The sequence below is a fragment of the Onychostoma macrolepis genome, chromosome 07 (assembly GCF_012432095.1).
Source record: "Onychostoma macrolepis isolate SWU-2019 chromosome 07, ASM1243209v1, whole genome shotgun sequence".
Taxonomy (NCBI): Eukaryota; Metazoa; Chordata; class Actinopteri; order Cypriniformes; family Cyprinidae; genus Onychostoma; species Onychostoma macrolepis.
Genome location: NC_081161.1, coordinates 31,451,252 through 31,471,024, shown reverse-complemented (window position 1 = coordinate 31,471,024; position 19,773 = coordinate 31,451,252). Strand labels below are relative to the sequence as shown.

Below are 19,773 nucleotides of genomic sequence, written 5' to 3'. Positions count from 1 at the left end.
CCATCTTGTAGATGACCTGGGAACTAAGGTTCACTTAAAGTGGGAACTAAACGTCTTTTCCAACTTGAAATATACAGTCACAAAGAATTGTTTATTACACAGAATCTGTACCAATATCATGGACCATAAGAACTTTTAAATAATTGCAATTTAATAAATTTAAGTTGGTCCAACTTAAAATAAAAAGTGAACAACACATTTTCAAACTGTTATTTGTCAGTGTAACTCAGAATTGTCAAGTTCACTTAATGTATTTCTTTAATTATGCATTAAGTTGGCGCTTTAGGAGCAAATATAGGGGCTTCTCCGAGATCGGTATAAATGGAGGTTGGAGCCAGCTCCAAATGGGCGGGACTTGTTAATATTCCCTACACCAAACTCATATTTATTCAATGACATCATTGCCTTTTGAAGTTTAATCCAGCTGTATCGCGGTTCTTGTCTTTCCATCCCCAACTGTAAGACCTCTTGAAATTATAATTAAGACTTTTCTTATACCATTTAACATGTATAAAATTTACGGTCATAAAAAGTTTTAAATAAGTAAATTGAGAGGTTTTTAAGGACCCACACAGTATTTAAGTTAGCCCGCTGGGCAGGGCAGTGATACATTTTGGTAGCCCAACTGGAAAACGCAATAGCCCTGCGATTTTGTGAGCCCTGGGTTTCCTCAATTTTTTAAAGAAAAGTCAACTGATCGCTTTTTACAGTGTTAGTTTGGGCTCCTCCTCAATGCATCCTATAGAAATGTTGTCAAATCTATCACACAGGTTTTTGCATTTTTTAATCATGTAGACAACAGGTTAAGTAAAAATATTAATATGCAAGAGCGAATAAATATAGCAAAATGCTCCTCTTTATAATTATTTTTCTAGCTGACTGATGAGCTTATGGATGGCCAGTGGTTAGGTATTGTAACGTGGCATTGTTTACAAGCTTTACAAGGTTTCCAGTTTGACACAGAATGAGCGATTACATGAGACATTTCAATAAGTGTAGGCTCTCTTATAAAATAGCCTACCTTTTGATATTAATTCACATTCATTTCATACTATAATAGAGAAAGATATAATGGGTTCACTTGCCGCTTGAACTGAGGCGCTAAAGCGATTGCGCCTGCTGCATTAAAGAGCACCAAAACCGTATTTATTTTATGAATTTTGTTATGAATTTGGCAGAATGTTAAAGCTGATACTTTGTTTATTAAAAAGTAACAAAGCACAAAGCTTATTATGATTACTGGACGGCAAGTGCGCTGCAAACAGGCTAATATGAAGTTCACGCATTTACAGAACTCAGCATATAGACTAAAGATCTTGATAACAAGAAGCCATATTAGTAATGATTATAAACGAGAATTGTTAACGATATTGCCAATATCCACACAGCTGACAGCTTTACCTGTTTTAGTTTGTTCAAGTTGTGCATGAAATAGACACTGCTTTTCTGCACTTTCACTTTGCACGTCTCCGTCATTTTGATCTCTCGCGCTGCACAACTGAGCTGCGTTTAGCAGGCATTTTGGCAGAGATGAGGACTGTTTGAAACTCTTTTTTTCCATTAAAACTTTGATGCGCATCATCTCAGTTTAATACGTAGACATAAAATATGTGATCGCAAAACAATCAGGAAAAAAAATCAAGTCATAACATAGTCGCCATTGGCGACCTCAGCAAAAACTTCACTCGCAAATTAATATTTTTGGTCGCAAATGCGACCATTTTAGTCACAGTTTGGATCCCTGAATATGCTGATTTTCTGTTCAAGAACCATTTGAAAACACTTGTGCTGTTTTGTGAAAACAGTTTTGAGATATTTGTAAGGATTCATTGAGTAAAAAGTTCAAAAGAAATAGAACTTTTGTAACACTGTAAAAGTCTTTACTGTCACTTCTGATGAATTTAATGCAATTAATTTCCTTAAAAAAATCTTACTGACCCCAAACCTCTGAATGGTAATGTAAACGAGATGCCAAAATCTCACAGTGGGTCTAAAGAACATTCATGGAGTAGCATCATAATTGAAAACATACAGCAAAAACCAGGTGTTAGCAATCTGTGAGAGAACTGTGCTGTACCCGGTGCTGATGGCTAGTATCTGTAGCAGTCTGGTGCTGGCCACTTTGAGGGCAGTGCTGAGCTGAGAGCCTGCAGGTTTGTGCAGGAGTTGCAGTGTCTGTCCAAGCAGGGTTTCCGTTCCACAGAGCTGAGAGAGAACATCCAAGAGACCGCTGGAGATAGCTAATGATACATCGACAGGCTGGTATCGCACACTTAGAGCAAAGACCGTCACCAATAGCAGCCTCTGCTGGGCCTCTGTAAACACACACAGCATTGTGAATACATGTTCAGTATAATATATGCTACATAAATGAACATACTGAATGTGTGCTCAAACACATTACCTATGTGGTGCTTGTTAGCTTGCAGGGCTCTCTCTAATGTGACTGACAGCTGCTGATAAATCTTATGAACAGCTGTCTGAATGTCCATCTGTAAACTTTTCTTGGCTGCTCTGACTCCATCCTACAAGGAAAGATAAAGGACATGCAGAACATAACATAATTAGTAACAAACAATAACTAATTATTTATCAGAACATTTAAGTTCTTCAAACCCAGTTTTATTGTTCAAAATGTGTTAAAGCAAGAAGACTGAATTGCTCACAGACATTCTGATCAATTGTATGGGTCTTTATAGCTGTTTTTTTTTCAGTAAGGCCTTATGCCCACATTCTAGAATAAATTAGCATATATTAAGCCAGCATGACCTACAAAGATGATCAACTATGTTTGTTATCCACTGATAATGGTCATAAATTAATGTTGAACAATATTACACACATTCAAAAAATGATTTTCTCTTCTTCAGTACCTCTGAAACAAGTCTAAGATTACCTGGTAATGGTGCAGTTGGACACTTTCCCCTTTTGGCCCCCCATTGCTGACAGCACCAAGGCCAAAACATCCCGACAGGAACTGCAGTCTGACTGATGTTAGCAGAGAGGAAGAGTGAAAACTGAGGCCTGCGCGTCCAGCTCCACCTCCAGAGCCTGCCTGACTGCTTTTCTCCTCCATCCCAGAAATCAACACCACAATCTGGTGAAGGGCCTCCAGACGCAACTGTATAAATACACAAAACAATCATAAAAGCACAGCGTAAACAAAGTCTGTGGGTGGAAGTGAAGACAGGCATCTGACAAATAAAGAGTCAGAACATACCTCTGCTCGACTCTGCTGCTGCTCCATGGCTATAATAATGGCCTGTGGGCTGGTGGACACACTCTCTTCTGGTTCCTTAAACACAGGAGCATTCCCAACATCTCCACTGATGAAGTTTACTATGTTCTCGATGAGTGCATGGAGCCTGAATGAATGGCTCAGATCGAGGTCTGACTCCTCGTAGGACTGTGGAGAGCTGTACAAACACTCGCGAGCCAAGCGTCCTCCAAACCAGTCAGCAGAAGAGTCTGGAGAACTGTACAGAAAGCCTTGAAAACACAAGACAAAATCTGTTGAACATTTTGTAATAATTGGCCAACAATAAAGTATAATTTAACAATTCAAATTATATAATTAGAAACAGATTCTACTGCAAATTTGTGTGCCATGTACATTTATGCTTAATACAGTATTGTGTTGTTTCTCGTGTGGCTTCTATGAAAATTTTTTTTTTCTGTGAAGAGAGCTATGTGTATGACATGAGAATATGAAGTACACCAAAGCAGATGAACTCCGGTCACTCAAACACAACCTCGGCTCTGACCCGAAGCAGTTACATTTGATTTTCATTCACTATTCCCTACATTACTCCAACTAATGAATGAAAACAATGGAGCAAATTTAGACATTAAGTGTGCTAGAAGTACTGTGAATGCCATATTCTGCCAAGAAGCCAGAACTCATTCTGCGACACACTCATAGCAATAGAGTGGATGCTGAATCCTGATTCTGAACTATGTTCCTCAAGAAATTAGTTTCAAACTTGCTCCAACACATGCCTGTAATTTAATTTATTAGTTGGTTTAGGTGTGTTTTAATGCAGTTTTAAGTTTCAAATTCTCAACATCAATGGATCACATCGATTTTTTCAAATTTGCAGTCCTGATTATAAGGGAAAATCTATGGAAAAGATTTAAAAACAGTAAAATTTTGCCTCAAAATCTATTTATTAGTTATCAACATTATGTGACAGAGCCTCCCAGACACAGAGGCTACTGTAGATCAAAAAAAAAAGTGCAAACTCCCACTTGCCGTTTATTGTACCAAAAAAAACTACTCTACTGCTCAAATAAATCCTTGTCTATATTTATTTTAAGTCCCCTTTTTATAATAAAGACCACCAGAACTGATGCCAGATTTCCAGCACAAAAGTGTATGATTTACAGGGGAAATGTGAACGGGACAGACAGGTATTTGAGTTCTGCCATAAACTGCGCTTTTCTTGTGTGCATGCCTGGACATGTATAAGGATAAGAAATAATGAATTAGTATTATGCGAGTACTACTTTATAGAAGAAATTTGCTGTGGCACATTTTGGGCTTGGGGAATAAATTTGGCAACGCATGAAGAGGCTATAAAAAAGCCAGCAGGAATCCACTGTCATCTTATTTCATGGACCCATTTAACCACGTAGAAAAGATAGACTGATACACAGAGCTGTCAGAGACACATTACATGTGTACACAGATAGACTCTAGCACAAATATACAGATTAAGAGAGTAGTACAGTATGTCCCGCAGCTACAGCATCAGTATGTTAAAGGTGGGGCCATTACCTCTTTTTTTAGGAGTGAAAGCTAAATCCAGATCCACATTCCTCCTCACATTCTGAAACGGGTCACACAGACAAGTTATATAACTGCAATTGATATAGTTATAAATCAAGTAAAGCAGACAAGGCAGTGTGTGCATGCATCACATCTCACCAGTGAGTATCCCTCCTCATCAGACTCTGGCTGGGAGAGATCAGACTCACTCCTGGATTTTGTGAGTCTGTAGCTGGGACTGCTCTGGATGGACCGACTCTCTGCCGACAGGCTCTCACTCCTACACACAAAATGAAAATGGGAAGTTACACGTCCTGTGAGGGGACATAACATAATCATGTCATTAAAATGTGACCTAAATATAAATTAATACCACTAATGAAGAATGTTTTTTGTTTATTGAAATTATGTATCAGAGTAACCGCTGCTTTTAATTGCAATTGGGTCGGCTTTTAAAGGTTCTTCAAAATCAGGGCAGCACACAAGGTCTTTTGCAACTGCATAATGTGAAATCTAGAAAAGTAGGTCAGGCATTCCTGGGCAGGACTGGCAGCGCTGGAGCAGACTGGAAAGGTGAACGAGTTCAGCGATACCTTCAGGCTCCAAAGATAAGGGTTATGATTCAAAAGACTTAAGTCATGCTTACATACGTTAAATCAGCTAAATGTACTGATGACACTACTCACCTTGTCATAAACCCGCCTCCGTCCTGGTTGACCCCGCCTGTCAGGGGTTGCTGATTGATGTGCTGAGAGAGCGGTGTGCTGACGGCCAGCAGAAGCATGGCACAGCGGTGGATGACTGCATTGCATGCGGTGGTGTAAAGATCCTGTCCCTCCTGAGGAGTTGTGCTGCTCCTGCGCTCTGGACCGGGCTGAGCCGGCTCTTCCTGTACGCTCATGCTTCCGGTTCGATCTCGTTCCCTTCCTCGCGCTGCTTCCCGTGCTGATAGGAAACATTGAAAGATTTCTGTGTCCGCCAAGACATAAGACACAGAGCGGCCAGGTTAGGCAAGCAGCCAAGAAGCATGACGTTGTTAAAAAGTGCTTATAGCTGGATATTACACAATTCCATGTTGTATAACAACTACGGTTAATAAAGTTATTTATTAGTATACGCTACCATTCAAAAGTTAATGTTTTTTTTAAAGACATTAATTATTTTATTTAGCAAGGATGCATTAAACTAAAGACTTTCACATTAACAAACGAGATTTACATTTCAAATAAATGGTGTTCTTTTTAATTTTATATTCATCTGTAAAAAAAAGAAGTTTTTTAATTTAACATTTCACAATATTAGTGTTTTTACTGTTTATTGATCAAATAAATGTAGTCTTGGTGAGCAAAGGACAGTAAGAACCTTTTGAATGAATGCAATTTAGACCATGTCAAACCAAATCCTAAATATATCTTTAAAGTAATAAAATAATAAATTAAAATTGTCATTATTTACTCACTCTCATGTCATTCCAAACCTACAGTATATGCTTTTTTTTAATGGAGATTGACAGCTGTGTAAAAATGCTTTGTTTTATTCTACTAAATATCTCATATGGTTTTTGAATGATAAGGGGGGAAATAAACTATTATAGAATATTAATTTTTAGGTGTAATAACTCAAAGTACACAAAGTGTGTAAGAATGTGTGTGACAACTTTGCTCAATGCCACCCAAAGCATCAGCCAACATCAGCAGCACACACACATGCCCTTCATAAATGTGTCAGAACTCACTTCCTGCGGTCATGACCTCATGCTCTCTTTCCTCCTCATCATCTTCCTGCTCCTGATGACCCTCTTCTCTTTCTCTCTCTCTGTCTCTCTCCTCCAGCTCAGCCTCCTCGTCTATAGTTCGGGTGAAAGAGTGTTCCTGTGGGTCCATCTCCACAGAGTCCACATTTTCAGAGATCTGCACACAGGAAAAGTAATGGCATTACATATAATGGGGTCCAATATTAAAAAAAAACATTTTTATTGTATTATTCTTCATTTCATTTTCTTCAAAAGATACTAAGTTTTCAATCAAACTGTTATATTGATGATATAATTTGTAATAATAATAAAAAAATTAATTAATTAAAAAAAAAAAAGAGTCATACTCTGCGTTCTCGTGAGGACGAACGTGTCTGGATGAGCTCCATGTTCTTGCAAGCCAAGAGGCGATTGCGCACCTTATACACACTGCGATACACCTCTGCCAAGAGTTTACATGGCTGATATCTGAAGGAAGACAGAAAATAGGAAAGAAATTCTTTAGTAGTGTCCACAGTGTAGAATTCCCTGAAGTTATGTAGAATATAATGTCATACCTCCCCTCTCCACAAGCCTGTCCCAGCAGCCCTGTGTGTTTCAGCAGGACAGCTAGCACAAAGCGGGACACAGTGTCTAACAGAGCCTCATTCGGCAATAATGCACTGTCCCAATCTACACAAACACACACACACACACACACACACACACAAAAGACTAAATGAACAGGTCATCTAAGACATTTGTTTGCATAAATGAAAAGTGGATAATGCTAATGGAAAAATTTGTTCCGCTTTTATCCAATAACTTCTTATAATGTACAATTACTGCAAAGTTAGGACAGTTTGCGCCATAAAGATCTGGTTTATGGCCAGCTGTAACATACAAAAGATATGAATGTCAATTGCTTTTTTATTGAAATGTAACCTCAAGGCAGTAATTATGGAAAAATAATGCGCCCCATCACAGGGATCTAAGCTTAAATATGACATATTCTACATTCAGAAACACAAAATGGCTTTATTTAAAAGAAATGATAACTGACACAAAGGTGGGGCTACCCAACACTACAGAAATAGAAACCATTATAAGGTTTGCATAGGTTAAGGTGTGACTTCTGAGACTATATAAGCACTTAGGTAAAGCTAATAATCAGTGAATCATTTATAATACTCTTTACATATTCCTCAATATATGTTCTGTTTTTGTGTCCTACCCTTGCTGATGGCATAGTCCAGCATGTTTGTCCATAAGCTGTGTGTGGGCTCTTTAGTTGATCCAAGGGACAAATCAACCAGCACACTCATATCAGCATGCAACTGACAGTCAAATGGTCTTTGCTCCTCATTTCCACACAGAGCCACCTCCAGCAGAGAGCTGATACACACATCTGAAACACATACGCCATTTCAGCTTTAACATCAATACAAAACATTTTTTACTTCCATACATTTCATAACAAAACAGGACATTTATTAATAATAGGAATTGCAGTGTATGTGCATACCAAGCTGGGGTATATCAGTCTCCAAGCCGTTACTAAAAAGCGGTGTTTTGAGCCAATGGGTAGTGTGCTGTTCCTCTGGTGATGGCGGGGCTCCCTGCAGCATTCCTCCAAGACAACGTCCCACCAGCAGCGCTACGGTACGCTCCAGATCCACCAACCACACCCAGCACTGTGCCGGTCCTGACACACATACTGGATCAACCAGATCTGGAGTGCCTACAGGAAGAAGGGTAAGGAAAAGTAGTCTTAAGAAGTTTAACTGAAAAAGAGAACGGTGGTTCTTGAGTGTTGAGTGGCAATGGGCAAATTGTAGAGATCGACCGATATATCGATTTACCAATATTTTTCCTGATATTTAAGCATTTTACCATAATCGGATATCGGTTTTGTAATATCTGATTCACCAATAAAAGCCGCCATCTTGTGGGTGTATTGAGAATTGCGAGCAGGATCGCCATTGCAGCGCATCTGAGGGGAGATGAGACAACAACAACGGCGTGCACAGGTACTTGATTTGCTGTAGTTGGTAAACTTTATTTAACATAACAGCCATTAATGCACAAATTATATGTATTACATAAATGCCTGATATGCAGTTTATGCAGCTTGGCTCTAAGAAATAGAGACAAACTCACGGAGTCACGTAAATTACTCCGTCAGTCTGTCCCAATAAAGACGTAACTTTGCCTGAATTAAATAATATGCAGCCATGAATGAGTGCATGTTGGAAATAAAAGTGCTGAATTGAATTCGCTCTCTGTTGCCGCTTTCATTTTGCGGTTCACTCAGCGGTTGATGCTCAGGAAATGCTCCAACACTGCCACCGCATGTGACTTTGAACAAGATTCACTTGTTTAAAACACGCTAAACTATATTAACATTTACTATATAACCATTTTTTCTCTAATACACATCTAAATAAATACATCTCTATGGAAATGAATTATTTATTATCTCCGCGAGCGATTGCAATTTGAGTAGGCTATAGTTCTGTGTAAACGCATAGATAATCCACACTGTCAGCAGGCATTTCATAATCTAGAATGACAAAAACATTAATAATTCTGAAATAACATACCAGTTGAGAAATGCAATAAAATACGATGTTTTTTTTTGTTATATTTCAATATTCCAGAGAATATTATTCAGTGAATTAACATTATCCAGTGAATTATTCTTCACTCTTTAGCCTATTAAACAGCTTATAAACCTAAAAATGAAGTTATTACGCCTGCCCTTTATTTATTTTCTTCATTTGACATTCTACATTTATTTATCTTATCGTTAATATCAGTGTTGCCACTGATGCTTTTTATAAATAAAATGTTTTTATTGTTGTAATATGAAGATTAAATTTAACATGAAAGACTGTTAATTTTCAACCTTTTTTTTTTTTTTTTTTAAGATGACTGGAGGAAAAACCAAAGTGAAGTATGGACTTACTTCACTCAGTTATTTATTTACTTTATAACAGTAAAGAAATATTGGTTCTGAATATCGGTTATGGGGCACATAAACATGCAAATAATTGGTATCGGTAATAAAAAAAATCAACATCAGTCGATCACTAGCAAATTCCCATGGGGCACACAAGATTGCTTAAAATGATTAAAGTTCAAATAAAATAATCTAAATTTCTCTGCTTTAGCCTAGATTTAAACTGCTGATTTTGTCTGGCCAGAGGAGAATGACACTATTTCGACACACTATTTCCCCGTCTAAATACTGTAAAGCTGATATAAAGCCACCCAGCTTTATATCAAGCTTATGTAAAGCTGCTTTGACACAATTTGCATTGTTAAAAGCGCTATACAAATAATAGTGACTTGACTTAAATTAGCTATTTTTCATATGAATGTGAAAATCTGACCATGTAGTGGCCACTGCAGCTCCTGTTCCTCCAGAGGTGTGGCAGCAGGCAGAAGTCTGTTGAGACGGTCCAGAGGGGGAAGCAAGTCTAAGAGGTAACTGAGCAATGGCCGTGCAACCCAAACAGGCAATAACAGCAAGGACGTCACAATCTGACACAGCATACTGCCCGCTGCAGACATGTAGATCACATCTGCCACAAACAAGCACAGGCAAAATTAGCAGGTCCATTAGCATTTAGATAATGACTTTAGCTTAAATGCGAGTGTACATTGATATACCTCGTAGCTTCTCACGCACGGTGCCATTTCCAGAGCTTTCTCTCAAAAGAGTTGCAGATCGATTATAGATATCTGTGGCATGAGGCAATAATAACTGCAGGTGTTTGTGGAGGAGGGCCACACTACTGGAGCCCTGAAAAACACAAATCAACATGTGGAAGAAAATCATCCCACATATCCAACAAACACATGATTTTTCCAAGAATGAAATTTGTGTGTGGATATGTATATGTATTTGGTTGTGTATGCACCTCTGTAACACAGTTGATATGGCAATATGCCAGTAGCTGTTTCTGTAAAGAACAGAGCAGTTCATGGAGGTGAGCTGGTTGGCTGCTATCGGACGAAGATGTTCCCTGCAAAATCTTATCACTGTTCTTCTCCAACTCTCCAAAAGCCTGGTCCTGTTAGGTTAACACACACATACACACAGGAAAACAAGTTGAGAAGACAATCAGAAGTGTATATCAGATGTTGCATTTACACTGTAAGTGTAATACACACATGTTATGGTGACTCATATCCAATTTATCATCTAGAATCGATTTTTATATTCATTTAAGATGGTGTTTACATTTTACAAAAATATCCTAACGGGTTGACATTCACCACAGCAAATTAAATAATATTTTACCCGTATATACATATACAATATATGTGCGGCAAAATAATGACAAATAAAACATGTATTTCTTTTGAGTAGGTTTCATGCAGAAACAGGCTAGCGTATTGACTCACAAACAAATGAGTCTATTGAGGTGATCTGTTTAATGAATCACTGAAAAAGATTCAAAAACACTAGAATGAATCAGTCTGACGAATTATTTACAGTATGAACTCATTGAATCCATGAAAGCAGCCACTGAATCAACATCCAAGTCACTTACTAAACTGCATGTTATCATTACTTTTAGTGATAAGTCTCGAAATGATGCAAGCACTTTCTGCAGTCTAAAAGTCTGTGAAATTTTTATTATTACTGACTAATGGCAACACGATACACGATAAACACGGCCTCAAGATCTTTATCAGCAGAACTGACCGTATAAAAGCCCAGGTTCCTGAGTAGAGTTTTCATGAGGATCTCTGCCAAGTGTGTGTCAGGATGTGTATCAGAATGAGTGGCAGGCACATGCGTAGAGTCGGAGGGTAGAGCGGGAGGCTCGGAGGCATCTGGAGGACAGCTGTACCCCAGCAGAGATGCCACATGGGTGTGATCCTGCAGACTAGTGAGGATTATGTCCAGCTGCATCCTCTGTGACAGAAACAACACACACACACACACATATATGACTGACAGATGCTTTTGTATGTTAACTTAAACTGTCTATTCTTTTCAAGCAGGCACAAACTTGTACCTGTCCTTTGGAGAGGCTCTCCCAGCGGTCTGGTCCTTGAGGAAGGAGCGAGTGCAGTAGTTCCATTCTCTCTCTCAGAGGAGGTAGCAGCATTGTTGCTCCCACGGACAGAGTCTCGATGACAGCCTAGAAAATGCACACATTGATCAGAGGAAAATACAGGCCACAGTAAACCATCACAGCAACAAACAGCAGCAAACACAGACCTCCTGGATTTCATCCGGTACTGACGCATCCATCAGTCTGAAAAGCAGATTGCGAAGTGGCCGCGCTTGCCGTCCCAAGATACTGGTGGCCACACCACCCGCCAGCGCTAGAGCCAGGTGATTGGACAAGAGCCGTAGACATAGTTTCAAGAAGTTGTGATGCTCCCTGTTGGCCCAAAAACAAATTTACTCCCTCCATAGTGCAAGAATACACACACTTAATATTTAATAACTTTACGGATGGGTTAGAAAATCAACTGAAACTTGATCTCAAATAAAAAAACATTAGCAACAACTTTAATTCTCCAGTGATATTTAATGCACTTTAAAAACAAAGCAAGCTCCACTCGTCCATAGAGCTTAAGTCAGGTTAGACACCATATAGAACTTTACACAGATGAAAATGAGGCTGTAAAGGAGACATTTACTGCAATTACAATGGCACAGAATGTATAAAGATCCTAGAACATGTGAATTTCACAGCTCTCAACTTTCAAAACAGTTTTATAGAGTTTTGTCAACTGATTTTATTTTATTTTTTCAGAAAGCCAACAGTACAATCCATTCAATGCACTATAATTCTATTTCTAACAGCCTCATTTTCATTCCTGTCAAAAATTAAATATGGTGCTACCCTGACTACAGTCAATGGTGGTGGCAGAACACATACTTGGAAGATGGGAAAGGCAGCGGTGGGATCTCGTTGTTGATACCGTCGCAGTATCGTTCCAGAAATGAGCGCAGGTGAGAGAAAGTGCTTTCTTCTAGGTCCACACAGTATGGCCTATGCCAGGCCACCACCTGCCTGTATACATACACATAAGATTAATAGAGTAGATATGGAAATTTCGAACAATTAATTATAAGAAAGAAGAAAAAACAGAACAAGACAAAGAAAAAAAACTTCTTGCCATAGGGAGGAATCAACAAACTTAATGGCACAAATGCATATTAAATATATTGTGTATTTATTTACAATGCAAAGCCTTGCTAACCTGTCTCTCGGGAGGGCAGTCCATGCCAGGCTGTGGGAGGTGCCAGCAGAGATCTGCTGAATGGCCACTCCATCTAAACCAATCACTTTCTTGGGTTTGGTGATTGGGCCAGTGGAATTCCCTTGACCGCACTGACCCATGGAGTTATTCCCCCAGGCATACACTTCATTGTCTGTATAAAAAAAAAACATCCACATGGGGAAAAGCTGTAAGCTCTAATCATCAAAATTAAAAGAAATAAACATTTGAAATATATCAGTCTGTGTGTAATGAATGAATATAATATACAAGTTTCACTTCTTGAATGGAATTAGTGAAATAAATCAACTTTTTGATGATATTCTAATTATATGACCAGCACCTGTAATTTCATGAATCACATTTCAGTTTTATGCATTTTGAAAAGCAGATGTGTGACTAGCATGACCATTTCGCAATGCACGTGAACAGCACGTTCAGTTTAAGTACACAGCGTCAAATTGTCTGTGACATCATGTGTGAGGCCCCCTTGCTCCACCTTATCTGAGTCTGACTCAGCACATACCCTTCTGCTACTAATCTGACCCCCCTCTCTCCACTATCACAAACTACAGTTCACACAACCCTTACAGTGTTTACTGAATTTACATTAGAATTCTATGCTTTATGCAATACACTGAAAGTGAAAATATTAAAGTGGGAATATTTAAGAAGGATCACAAAACTAATTGCATTGTATAGCCTAGACCTTAGTCAGGTTAGGTGCCATATTGAATATAAAACAGATGACAATGAAGCTGTGAGGGAGAGACTTAGTCTTTACAATGGCACGCACTGTACAAAGGTCCTAGATCATGTCATTTTCACAACTTTTAAAACTGTTTTATGGAATGTGTGTCTACTGAAGGTTTTTTATGAAAGCCATTTTGCCAGCTGAACAATTGGTATGCTGTTAAACAATAGCACAATCTATTGAAAGCACTGTACTTCCATCCCTTACGGCCTCATTTTCATTTCCTTTTCATGTTGTTGCACTACCAACCATTTAAGCATGCCAGATAGAGCCATAGATTTGTGTCCTCAATTCAGTGGGTTTGCAGTGATCCCTTACCATGCGATAAAGCAAGGCAGTGGCTGTCTCCTATGGAGATGTCTACCACTCTGGTTGTGGCAAGTTCCTCAATCAGTTTTGGCCTTAGCGCAGTGGCCTCCGATGAACCACAGCCAAGACAAGCACCACAGCCCCAAGCATAAACCTGCACAATGAATACATAGATAACAGTGTGTTTATAACTAATCACACAGTCATTAGAATCAACATGAACTCATAATTGCCCCTATTTTTGTAATCTATCATCAAAACGTAATAACTAGTGACTTAGCAATGTCTCATACCTGACCAGTAGAGGTGAGGGCAAGAGATGACTGGCTGCCAGCGCAAACTTTGCGTATGAACATTCCCTGGAGCGCCTCCACCACTTTGGGTTTATACACACGATTGGTATCACCATGACCCAGTTTCCCTGCAGATAAACAACAACCAAGGTGAAATAGTCTTCCATTAATCTTTATCACGTATACACAGCAACTTCACAAACAATAATTACTGGATGTGTACAAAATAGAGAAGATAACTCAAACACATCTAGATGCAGCTGCTGGCAAAGTGCATAGTGCGTGCCTGACACCACGATAACAGTAGGACCCTTTCAAATGTCTCTTCAGAAGAACAAGTGACGTAGGTTAACTCAACTCACCATTGTCTCCACCTCCAAAGGACCAGACTGTACGTCCATCTTTAGACAGCGCAATGGTGTGGGAGCTTCCACAGGACACCTCACCTACATTACTGATGTCTTTAACTAGTGTGGGAATGTTCCTACTGTTACTGTCACCATGACCTACAAGTGTAAACGAACATAATCAATGATACACAAACACAAATGTCAACACAAAATGAAGCAAGATAAAATTTTATGTGCATTAGTTAACAAATATATGCATTTTTATCACAACAACTCTGAAGTTTTAGCATATTGATGGATATGACAATGTTAATGTATTTGGTCCTGGCACACTAGGTCTGCTACGCTCACTGCTGGGGCAGAGCAAGCATGGATGTGCTCTTGCAAATCTGTTGACATACGGCTGTGAGCATATAAGATATGCTGCTGCATAAATAAACATACATAAATCCCTTAACAGATCTAGACAGGTGGAGCTGGGGAGGTGGGGGTTTTAGAGGAACTCTGACAGCACGCTGCAGAACCAGCTTACAGTGAACACTGAACCAAACTATTTAAAGCAAGCTAATTGGCTGCCAACTTGAGGTCAATCAATTTGTGCCACGTAATAAATGATGCGATTGCTAAAGATGTATTTAGACACATAAAAACATATTTTTCTGCATTTATTTGATAAAAAAATGCAGTAAAAAGAATAATATTGTAATATTTAATTACTATCTAAAATAACCATTTAGTATTTATTTATATAGTAATATATTTTAAAATGTATTTTATTCCTGTGATGGCAAAGCTGAATTTTCAGCAGCCATTAATTTTTTTTTTAATGAATGTGGGCAATAAATATAATATACATAAATATAGACAATTATATACCTAATCTACCAAAGTCACCCTCTCCCCAGGTATAGAGCTCTCCATCCTCACTGACTGCAGCGCTGTGTCTATACCCTGCTGAAACACAAACCACCACCTACAAGCAAACACACACAAGCAGCAGAAGACATTAATCATTTAAACACACTGGTCCATTCTGAGAGTTCAAAAAGATTAAGCGATGCATAACTACTGCATGAATTTAGTACCTTTCCTTGTAGAGGGCCCTGTATTAGTTTGGGGTATTTTTGGGTAGAGCTGTTGCCATGACCCAGTTTGCCATAGTCTCCATCACCCCAGCTGAATACCTCTCCCTCGCTAGTGAAGGCTAATGTGTGGCCGTCTGAGCCTTTGGATGATGAAACTTTCTTAATGGCACGGTGAGGTTCAAAGGTCAGCTTCTTAAGTGTGGACTGGTTGTTTGAGTCACCCAGTCCCAGGCGCCCATAGCTGCCCTTCCCACACGCTCGAACTGAACCATCAGAGGAGATAACAAATGTGCAGTACTGGCCAGCTTCAATCTGAAGACACGAGATGTGGTCAATAAGCATTCACTGTGAGCATAAAGAAGGATACTAACACTGACAGTGTATGAATAATTAATATGAAATTGCTTTCTACCGTTTGTGCATCACTGAAGCTGGGAGCGAGCTTGGGTTGAAGGATTTTCTCTTGAGTGCCCTCTACAAGCTGGTGGCTGCTGTTACTGCCCCACACATAGACCTCACAGGTCTCCGATACCATGGCTGCCTCACCCGCCTGGATACTGTCTGGACTCGCACAAGTTCTTGAGTAGTCTGAAGCCATGCGACACACCTATCAGGAAACCGATTTAAAATAAAGTTGGAGTATCAAACACATGGCCCAATTCTAGCCCACAGGATGATTTGAGAAATTAAAAAAAAATATTCTAATGCTAAAAATTGGTATGATATATATGTTCCTAATTTTCTATTTTAGATCCAGGAGGACTGATTTGTTGTGCAGCATGTTATAGCATGCATCTTAAAGCAGAAGAAATTCTCTAATTGTGCACAATGGCAGTTGAAACTGGATTTACTGGAAGACAAGCATCAGATGACAAACCACTCGAAATATACACTGTAAGCTAATTTCAAGTCTGTACAGATACACATTCATACATTAAGACTGATTCAATGAGTTTGACTGAAAAGCAGGTCTGTAATCAAAATTATGGCAATGTTTGGTTGCAAATCGCCTTTTACAGCTAAAGTGGTCCAGCCAAGAGCAGTGAGTGGTTTATCTTTATTTGATTTATATTTATTAATAAACCACTTCTGTATATGGAAACAAAAGGACTCTGGAATTATTAAACTGTATGTGCTTACTTTTGTTTTACTCCAATATGGGTTAGTAAAGCATTGTAACTTTTATTATGTACTGTGATAGGTGCAGGAGCATGTTGTGCATGCTCTTTTCATAGATGCACCAAGATTTAATAAGTTAAAATAATTATCCTGCTTAAGGTGATGTTTAGTCCAATCTGAAAAAGAGTTTGGCCTTGAGGGGGTATCATAAGAATCTGAAAGCAATACTATTTAAGAAAGGGCAGCAGCTGCCTACCTTTATAGCAGCGTTTCCCAATCCCAGTCCTAACTAATAGAGGCGTGAGGACTGGGATTGGGAAACGCTGCTTTAAAGGATAAGAGAATAAACAGAAAATAACAAAGACTCTTTTATGCTGACAAATTACATCACCAAATATCACAACTATTTCACTCTATTCTAGGTCATAAACAATTGGTCAATTGGACTCCTGAGAACATGAATAAACTGAATGTGTAAAATCCTTATGAAAGACGTCCTACATTTGAAACAAATCTAGGGTGATAACATTTAAATAGTTCTGTTTTCTTAACCCAATAAAGCCTACTGTATCATACTTGATACGTACAATTCTAAGGCCTTTATCAACATGATCAAAACTCTGCCGAAAAACCTTTTGTCAGTCTACTACATGCCTTCTGTCTGACTAATAGTTTATACTTTTCTTTTCTTTTTTTGTATCATTCTAAAAATGTCCCCCTTCAGGTCATGGATTAATTTAAATAAATTTAAGTTAAAGATAATCTATACTTAATAGAAAAATCATCTTAAAATCTATCAAATATTATACATAAGGCTTCTGCGAAATGTTTAAATTTGTACAACTCTACGTCATCATTGTTCTGCATTATATATTTCAGATAAATATCACCATCAATATTCATTTTTTGCTCAGTTTGGGCCTCTGAATAAAAGTGTGAGCTTTCACAATATAAGAGCCACAAAAGCCTGATTTATCAGATATGATACTAAAAAAAAAACAGCAATTGTTTTTAGAATTTTTACAAATATTTCATCTAAAGGTTTAATAAATGACTCAACTTCTAATAAATAAATAATTTTTTGGACGATTATTTATCATATCAGATTTTAACAAATGTCTGGTACAGCATCAAAGTACCAAAAGTTTCATTGGGTGATTCATGTGCAAAATGACATGGCCCTCCCTTGTCCATACAACAGATTTACATGACTATATTTATATTTGTATTTTACCTCCTCAAACAGACAAAGTGCAGCCTCGTATAGGGAACAGAGACCATCAGGCGTGCGGGTCGGCTCTCTCCATTGGCTACGATCAGCAGATGAACCCTACAACACCAGACATTCAGTAATTTAACAACATCCAACACCATGTAAAAACAATTCTGCGTGTTTTAGTGAGCATGTACCAGTGAACGCCTCATCTGCATCAGAATGTTCATGAAGCAGTCGTATCCCATCAGCCCCTCCTGGCTCTGCTCCAGGTTGCTGACTCCGGCCGATGCAGCCAGGGCCATCTCAACCCACTCCAGCAGGTAGCGCAGGGACCCTCGTTGCGCTGCCAATCCCAGCAGCAGCTCACACGCCAGCCTCCTCCCCACCACATCGGCCCCTGAGTTGCGCATGGTGACTCCTTTCAGGAACGTGGTGACCTGGGCCAGACAGTCCAAACCCATCGGTGGAATCTTGCTCTCATTGGCCAAGGAGAGCGGTGGAAGGGAGCCCACCACTTCGATGGCTGTGGTGATGACATCGTTGCAGAGGTTGATCCCTGGACCGGCCGGAGGAAGCGTCCAGCTCTGCCTGAGCAAAGCAAAAAGCAAACTAAGACCCGTTCGCACGCCCATCTCAATGAGGGCGTCTGTACTAGAACGCGGCCGCTCGCTAACTGCTTGCAAGTCCGCAGAACCCAGAGTGTTTTCGGTTGAGTGCTGCTGCTGTTTGACCTTGCCCTTGTCATGGTATTTGTTGGAAAGTGCATAAAACACCCGCTGCAGCACTAGCAGACGTTTGCGTAGGGCAGTGGCGAAGGGCGAATCCGAGCACACCGTCTTGGCCAGAGCAAGCTGACTGGCCAGCAGCGCATCAAGATAATGCTCCTGTTCATCGCTGGACAGACACTCTCGCTCAAAGTCCGGCAGCTGAGGGCCCTTCAGACATAGCACCTGCTGAGGGAGAAGAACCACCTCCTTATTGGCCAGCAGCTTGCCATACAGCAGAGCGACGCCTTCACGGGTGGAGATGGACTCGCTGTCCTCAGCGATCCAGGAGCTGTTGAGGTGCTCCAACCATTTTAGTTTTACTGGTGGTATCATCGCAGCCATGGTGCCACCTTACAACCTCACCGTCACATCTGAGAGATAAAGAGGTACAGTGAATCTTGGGATGCAGCAGTATTAATATTTGATACAGATGGGTCAATCATGTTAATAAATGATCAATATAATCATTCTATACTACTTGTAGAAACAAAGGTAATCTAAATACTAAAAAAATAGGGACAATGGGCACGCACAAATAAATTATTATTTTGATATTAATCTATATTATTGACAGGTAATTGTTACACTACTGTTCAAAGGTTTAGGGTCAATATGTTTTTTTAAGAAATCAATATTTTTATTCAGCAAGGATGCATTAGATTGATAAAAACATAACAAAAGACATATAATGTTACAAAATATTTTATTTAAATTAAATGCTTCTCTTCTGAACCCTCTATTCATCAAAGAATCCAGGAAAAAGCCCACCCTGTTTCCATGAAAATATTATGCAGCCGTTTTCAGCATTTCTAATAAAAAGCATTTTTGTGATTTCTGAGGGATCATGTGACACTGAATATTCAGCTTTTCCATTACAGGAATAAACTACATTTTTAAATATATTAAAATAAAAACCTAATTAAAATTATGATATTTTATTCGCAATATGACTTTTTATTGTTTTTTGATCAAATAAATGCAGCATAAGATACATCCTCTAAAAGAAACTTTTGAATAGCAGGGTACATAAAATATGGATTGATACAGATAAATTTAAATCAACAAAATCTCTATTATCAGTCGATAACCAATATGGCCCTGATAGATCATGCATCCCAAAGTGAATCA

The 19,773-nt window shown here is 39.0% G+C and overlaps 1 protein-coding gene across 5 annotated transcripts in view; it reads right to left on the bottom strand.

Moving 5' to 3' along the window:
• herc1 (HECT and RLD domain containing E3 ubiquitin protein ligase family member 1) overlaps positions 1 to 19,773 on the bottom strand; it is a 50,795-nt gene that overhangs the window by 29,186 nt on the left and 1,836 nt on the right. For 4 of the 5 annotated variants that reach the window (XM_058781789.1, XM_058781791.1, XM_058781794.1 and 1 more), the window contains exons 2-29: positions 18,073 to 19,016; positions 17,897 to 17,992; positions 15,956 to 16,150; positions 15,544 to 15,855; positions 15,335 to 15,431; positions 14,471 to 14,614; positions 14,109 to 14,236; positions 13,825 to 13,969; positions 12,735 to 12,906; positions 12,410 to 12,544; positions 11,740 to 11,905; positions 11,534 to 11,659; positions 11,218 to 11,430; positions 10,427 to 10,579; positions 10,176 to 10,308; positions 9,896 to 10,087; positions 8,026 to 8,241; positions 7,735 to 7,908; positions 7,079 to 7,193; positions 6,869 to 6,989; positions 6,504 to 6,678; positions 5,455 to 5,737; positions 4,928 to 5,048; positions 4,778 to 4,829; positions 3,221 to 3,489; positions 2,897 to 3,121; positions 2,405 to 2,525; positions 2,078 to 2,315 (exon numbers count right to left, since the gene is read on the bottom strand). In XM_058781789.1, the coding sequence (XP_058637772.1) occupies positions 2,078 to 2,315; positions 2,405 to 2,525; positions 2,897 to 3,121; positions 3,221 to 3,489; positions 4,778 to 4,829; positions 4,928 to 5,048; positions 5,455 to 5,737; positions 6,504 to 6,678; positions 6,869 to 6,989; positions 7,079 to 7,193; positions 7,735 to 7,908; positions 8,026 to 8,241; positions 9,896 to 10,087; positions 10,176 to 10,308; positions 10,427 to 10,579; positions 11,218 to 11,430; positions 11,534 to 11,659; positions 11,740 to 11,905; positions 12,410 to 12,544; positions 12,735 to 12,906; positions 13,825 to 13,969; positions 14,109 to 14,236; positions 14,471 to 14,614; positions 15,335 to 15,431; positions 15,544 to 15,855; positions 15,956 to 16,150; positions 17,897 to 17,992; positions 18,073 to 18,987 (5,432 nt within the window). In that variant the 5' untranslated portion in view covers positions 18,988 to 19,016. The remainder of the gene's footprint in view (positions 1 to 2,077; positions 2,316 to 2,404; positions 2,526 to 2,896; positions 3,122 to 3,220; positions 3,490 to 4,777; positions 4,830 to 4,927; positions 5,049 to 5,454; positions 5,738 to 6,503; positions 6,679 to 6,868; positions 6,990 to 7,078; positions 7,194 to 7,734; positions 7,909 to 8,025; positions 8,242 to 9,895; positions 10,088 to 10,175; positions 10,309 to 10,426; positions 10,580 to 11,217; positions 11,431 to 11,533; positions 11,660 to 11,739; positions 11,906 to 12,409; positions 12,545 to 12,734; positions 12,907 to 13,824; positions 13,970 to 14,108; positions 14,237 to 14,470; positions 14,615 to 15,334; positions 15,432 to 15,543; positions 15,856 to 15,955; positions 16,151 to 17,896; positions 17,993 to 18,072; positions 19,017 to 19,773) is intronic. The other variant, XM_058781793.1, reaches the window with a different exon arrangement.